Source organism: Pongo pygmaeus, chromosome 19 (genome assembly GCF_028885625.2).
Source record: "Pongo pygmaeus isolate AG05252 chromosome 19, NHGRI_mPonPyg2-v2.0_pri, whole genome shotgun sequence".
Classification (NCBI taxonomy): domain Eukaryota; kingdom Metazoa; phylum Chordata; class Mammalia; order Primates; family Hominidae; genus Pongo; species Pongo pygmaeus.
Window position 1 is genome coordinate 99,602,667 of NC_072392.2, and position 5,434 is coordinate 99,608,100.

General features: G+C 62.8%; 1 protein-coding gene across 1 annotated transcript; it reads right to left on the reverse strand.

Moving 5' to 3' along the window:
• Positions 1–1,019: 1,019 nt before the first annotated feature.
• Positions 1,020–3,771, reverse strand: LOC129017629 (putative uncharacterized protein encoded by LINC00482). The gene is given in 3 exon segments (XM_063657054.1): positions 1,020–2,993; positions 2,995–3,601; positions 3,696–3,771. Coding segments are annotated over 3 exon segments (906 nt in total). The 3' UTR covers positions 1,020–2,770.
• Positions 3,772–5,434: the final 1,663 nt, after the last annotated feature.

Consider the following 5,434-nt stretch of genomic DNA (forward strand, 5'->3'; position numbering starts at 1 on the left):
CTCCCACACCGGGCACGCAAGCAGCCTCTGCCCCACAACTCCCACCAAAGAAATGCGGGGCCCCAGCTGCGGTGGAATCCCCTACAAGCCCTGGCCTGCTTCAGGAAGGAATGCCTGGGGAAGGTGGGCGGGCTCAGGAACGCCGCGGTGGGCGGAGCTTGGCCCACGGAGCCTCATGGCCCAGGTGCCCTCCACAGCTGAAGCCTGGTTTTTTGTTTTGGTTTTTGGTTTGTTTGTTTGTTTGTTTGAGATGGAGTCTCAATCTGTGTCTCAGGCTGGAGTGCAATGGCACGATCTCAGCTCACTGCAACCTCTGCCTTCCGGGTTCAAGCAATTCTCCTGCCTCAGCCTCCCAAGTAGCTGGGATCACAGGCACCAGCCACCACACCTGGCTAATTTTGTGGGGTTTTTTAGTAGAGACGGGGTTTCACCATGTTGGCCCGGCTGGTCTTGAACTCCTCACCTCAAGTGATCCGCCCACCTTGGCCTCCCAAAGTGCTGGGATTACGGGCATGAGCCACCTCGCCGGCTGGAAGCCTGTTTAACCGTGGTGTCTGCCGTGCAGTTTCTGGGAGGTCCTGTGTAGGAGCCCCAGTGAGGACTGGCCCCCTCCCTCTTGAGCGCTGCTTACTGGGCAGTCCTACGCTCTCCCACCTGGGTCTCCAACTTCTAAGCTGGGGGCATGAGCAAAAGCCAGGACGGCCCCTCGGAATCCAAATTGGGGCCCCAGTGGGCTTGGGGAGCTGGGGGAGCCTCAGGTGGGGCCTGGGCTTTCACCACCCCAGCAGGCAGGAGTTAAAAGTTCACCTGGGCTCGGGTGCCGAATTGTCTAGGAACTCTGGTTCCCATCTCCCTTTCTCAGAGGACTCCCCACCTTTAGAATCACCCAGGGTGGTATCCCATGGAGGGAGGGGAGGGCCCCACCTGGTGGCCTCTCGTCCAGCCCACCCTGCCTCCTGGGTGTCTCTTCCCCCTGTTTCTATAACTCCAGAGCCATAAAACTGACAACAGGTCCAGCAGAGAGACTGGATTTTATTTAGATCCACAGCCCTTCTTAACGCCGCAGCTGGGGCACAGCCTGCAGCTGGGGCGCCACCACGTCACCTGACACAGGGGAATCCACCAGCGCCCGCCCATGTCTGATGGCCACACTGGGGCCATCTGGGCTCCCACAGAGGGCTGTGTTGGAGGGGCAGCTGAGGCTCCAGGAGGAGGGACAGACTTCACAAGGGGCTTTGAGCTGTTCCCACACCCTGCCCCTGGCCTGGTGCTCTGGGCCGGGCAGGGATGTGCTTCGGAGCCCATCCGTGGGCAGAGCTCCAGAAGCCGCTGCTCCAGGGCTTTTCTCCTCGATCTGCCGCATCTGCTCCCTGGCACCAGCCTGGCTCAGACACCCTCCAGCCCGTGTGTGTGTTCCCGTGGTAGCTCCCATGCTGGGCCAAGGCTTGGGTGGGGCTGAGGCCCAGGGTGTGCTGAGCGGGCCGGGCACCCAGGCATTGCCTGTCATGACTGAAGAGGGCCTGGAGGAACCATGGGGGGCCGGTGGAGTCTGTGCGGGGTGGGGATGGGGGAGCCTTTGAGGCTTTCCCGGTAGGTTACCCCTTGCCTCCAGAGGCCTCTACCTGGAGCCAGGCAGCCAAAAGACCGTTGTTGGAAACACCACCGGCTGCAGCCCCAGCTCCACAGACTGACGGTCCAGTCCCCTGGCGCCCACCACTCGGGTTTGGGGACTGGGGAGACGGCGCAGCTGAGAATCCTGGGAGGCCTGGAGACCACCCCACCGGGCCGTGCATCAGGCTGGGGGACACCTGGCAAAGCCCAGCTGTTCTGTGCCAGCCCTGAGAGACCTGCAGCCGGCTGGCCAAGGGCGGGGGTTGAGCCTCCCCTCCCCAGGTGGTTCCGGGACCCAAGGAGAGAGCCCAGGAGGGCCAGCTCCGCCCACCCTCCCCCTTTCCTGGGAGGTGGAGAACAAGAACAAGGGGCTGGGTTGGGCCACCCGCATCTGCTCCCCGGCACCAGCCTGGCTCAGACACCCTCCAGCCCATCGCTCACTCCAGGATGAGGAGGGCCACAGGGTATTTTCCATGAGGAATTTAGAACTAGCTGTTGGCAGAACCTCGGTAGGCAGGCTCCCTGTACCCAGGACCCTCACACCCACGTCCCAGTTGCCCCACCAAGGGGGCCTGCGACTTCCCAAGGGACTTCCCACTGAGGGCTCCACGCCCACCTTCTCTCTCTGCATGCCAGGGTAGAGTTGTGGCCCCCAAAATTCACATGTTGAAGTCCAGGACCTCAGAATGGGACCTTATTGGAAATACGGTCACTGCCGACTATACTTAGTTACGATGAGGCCGTGTTGGTGTGGTGGGCCCTATCCTCGACGACAGTTGCCCCACAGTAGAAAGGGCAGATCCAGACACCAACGTGCACACAGGGAGGACCCGTGTGGACATGAGGGGCAGAGGTTGGGTGAAGTGGCCACAGGCCAACAGACGCCAAGGATGGCCTCAGCCTGTGGAAGAGGGGGCGGCCCAGGACAGTCCTGGCTCACGGCCTCAGGGAGCCACCCCGATGGGCTCTGGCCTCGGGAACTGCGCGGCGGTTTCTGTTGTGTGAAGCTGCCCAGTCTGTGGACCTTTTTCTTGCAGCCCGGGAAACTCACACTGCACATCCCGGCGCCGCCGCCCGGGTTTGAGGCCTCGCCACTCCCTCGCTGCCCCCAGCCACCCCTGGGTGCCTGAGCCGCCTGCACACTCTCACGGAGACCGGCTCACGACACCCATGTAATGTGCGACACTTGTCGAGAACCACAGGAATGTCCTTGATTAAAGCGTGCGCAGGGAGAAGCGTGGCCTAGTTCCCACAGATGCCCACCAGGGTCCCTTACCTGCTCGCCCTTGGCGCTGGCCTTGGCCTCTTCCTGCCTGCCCCACCAGGCGGCCGCTCTGGTCCAGGGGCCCGGGCTTGGTCCCTTTCTTGGGCACTTGCAGGCAGGCACCTCGCTTTTCCTGGCCTGTCTGCCCTCTGCCTTCCCCTACAGCATCCCCCAGCCCCAAGGGCGGTGGTCCCATGGCCAGAGGGGATTCCTGTTGGGCTCCCGAGCTCTGGAAATGCGGCCACTGCTCTGCAAACGTGCCTTCTCTGGGCCCTTCCACCCTTCGAGTCCATCTCCCTCCCTGGCCTCCACAGTAGGTCCAGGTGAGCAGGGTCCCCTATGGCCCCCACAGTCCCCTTGCATCACCAGGCACCGTCTGTCTCAGCCTCATTTCTGGAGCTGCTGACATCTGGGCCGGCCACAGTGCCTTAGAGGGCCTGGTTGGTCTCCGTGGCGTGGCCCCATCCTGCAGCTGAGGGCCTTCCCTGACGGCTGTGCCCTCCACCAGCCAGGACCCAGGCGGAGCCCCTGAGGCAGGGTGTACATCCCTGGAGGCTTCGGTTGGGGAGGTGGTTGGATGAGCTGCCCTGTACCGTGGCTGCGTGTGGGAAACAGCAGGAGGTCGGGGGAGCAGTGAACAGAGCCGGGCCAGCTTCAGGGATCTCGGTCTAGGGCGGCGGGGGTGGAATAAAGGAACAGAACCAAATTCGTCAGGGGGTGTGAGAGCTGCAAAGGGCTGGTCGGGCAGGGAAAGGGGTTCTGGAGGGGAGGGTTTCTTTGTAGTGGGTGGAATGGTGGCCTCCAATATGTGATGTCCAACCAGAATCTCCAAATCTCAGAATTGGAGCAAGGGTCTTTGCAGCTGTCATGTAGAGGTTATCTGGAGATGAGGTCATCCTGGATCATCCCAGGGGGCCCTAAGCCCAACAACCCTCATCCTTATAAGGGATGGAAGAGGAGGAGAAACTCACATGAGATGAAGGCAGAGGCCAGAGTGATGGGGCCACAAGCCGAGGAGCACGGGAACCAGGGGGAGCTGGAAAGGCGGAAGGGCTCTGCCCAGAGCCTCTGGGGGCAACAGGGCCCTGTGGACACCTTGGTTTCAGGCTCCCGGCCCTGGGAGCTGTAGGAGGACGCCTGTGCTGTTGTGAGCCTGCCACCCTGGGGTCCTCCGTGTGGCAGCCCAGGACCCCGATGTTCTTTGTTCAGTGGTTCTGGGGTCTCCGAGGTGCTGGGAAGCACAGGTGTGGGGGACCTCAAGACAGGTGGGGCTTTCCCAAAGGAGCAGAGGAAGCACCTGCAGAGGGGCCCAGAGAGCACACCCGGGTTCAGCAGATGGTGTAGAGGGCGCCCGGGCAGAGGATGCACGGGCAAAGGCCCCAGGTTGTGCAGGGCGTTTATAGACGTGCATGGAGTCAGGGAGAGGAGGGCCGGCCCTGGGGGCCGCCTGGGCAGGGCTCCTGCCTGCAGACCAGACCCAGAGCTGGCCAGTCCACTCTGGGAGAGTCAGGGTCGGGGGAGCAGGAGGGGGATCCGCAAGCTAGAAGGGTCTCGGGGCTGGCCAGGCTGAGGCTGCGCAGCCTGTGATGAAGGGGGTCATGAGGGGCTCTCTTCTCCTGAGAGAATTCTAGAACCAGTGGGTGCCTCAGGCCCTGAGACTGGGCATACTGGGGTGTGTCCATCTGGGACCCAACATGGCAGCCTCCCAGGCCTCAGGAGCTCTCTGGCCTGTGCCACGTGTCCCCAGTGCCCTGGTGGGCTCTGTCCTTACACAGCAGCTTCTTGGGTGGTGGGTGGGCTGCAAAGGGATGTCTGAGTTGGGGGTCAGGGGCTGCAGCGACTTGAGCTCAGCCCAGGTGCATGGTGTGAAGAAGCTGTCCCTCTAGATGGCTCAGGGCCCTGAGCTCAGTGCTCCAGGCCTGCCCCCATGGTCCCTAGAGGGAGGCGAGTGGTCAGGACATGCCTGGACAGGACAGAGCCTGGGCTGGCAAACACTTGGAGAGGGCTGGGGCTCCCGCCTGCCTCTCCCCAGCACCATCTCAGCACAGGCGAGCAGAGAAACCAGACCCTCCCCCTCAGCCTATTGGAGGGCAGAAGTGAACACCCCTGTCCCCCAAATCCCTGTCATGCTTTTTTGAGCCCCAGGAGTGGACGTGGCCTTGTCCTGGAGTCACAGCATTGGCCTGACCCTGACTCGCATTTGATGATGGTGGGCCCGTGGGCAGGTCACGCTCCTCCCTGGGCAGGTCACGCTCTTCCCTGGGCCTCAGGAGCCGCCCCGTGCCAGAGCCGGGGGCACAGCATGGCAAATGTCATTCCCAGCCTGCCTGGCTGCCTGGCAGCTCTCGAGAGAAGCCCACAGCCCGGCTCCTGTCTCCCTGCTTCCTTTGAGTGAGGCCCGGCCTGGCCCTCTGCCGTGTTCAGGGCACCAGCACCAGCTGCACAGCCAGCACCCACCAGAGTTGACTCCTTGGGCCTCTGAGCACCTTCTCACTGCCTGGAGTGGCCGGCTGACCAGCGTCCATGCACTGCCTTCCCCACCCGGAGGCATCTCTCTGT